General features: G+C 45.8%; 1 protein-coding gene across 1 annotated transcript; it reads left to right on the top strand.

Moving 5' to 3' along the window:
- TM35_000941000 (Tbingi protein) lies at positions 1-299 on the top strand (the record flags this gene model as incomplete). The annotated part of the gene is made up of 1 exon (XM_029031521.1): positions 1-299. A coding segment is annotated over one exon (299 nt), but the record flags the coding sequence as incomplete, so codon positions are not given.

Raw genomic sequence — 299 nt, 5'->3', positions numbered from 1 at the left:
AAAATAATTCCCGCAAACAACCAAACGCCCTGCAGGGTCTCCATTTTCACGGACTCACTGTCGCTTCTCACGGCACTGGAAACAGGTCCACTGACTGTAAAAGACCCAATACTACGACTCCTGTGGAACCTAATACTTCAAGTGCAACGTCGCAAGGCCCGCATTCGACTACAATTTATCTTTGGCCACTGCGGTGTAGAGAAAAATGAAAAATGCGACACAGAAGCCAAAAAAGCTGCAGAACTACCGCAAAGAACTGATACTTGGATCACAGATATAATAGCCTACGCCAAACGAAT

Source organism: Trypanosoma theileri, assembly GCF_002087225.1.
Source record: "Trypanosoma theileri isolate Edinburgh chromosome Unknown TM35_Tth_94_V1, whole genome shotgun sequence".
Classification (NCBI taxonomy): domain Eukaryota; phylum Euglenozoa; class Kinetoplastea; order Trypanosomatida; family Trypanosomatidae; genus Trypanosoma; species Trypanosoma theileri.
The sequence above is the reverse complement of the archived record's forward strand: the minus strand, read 5'-3'. Positions and strand labels throughout refer to the sequence as shown.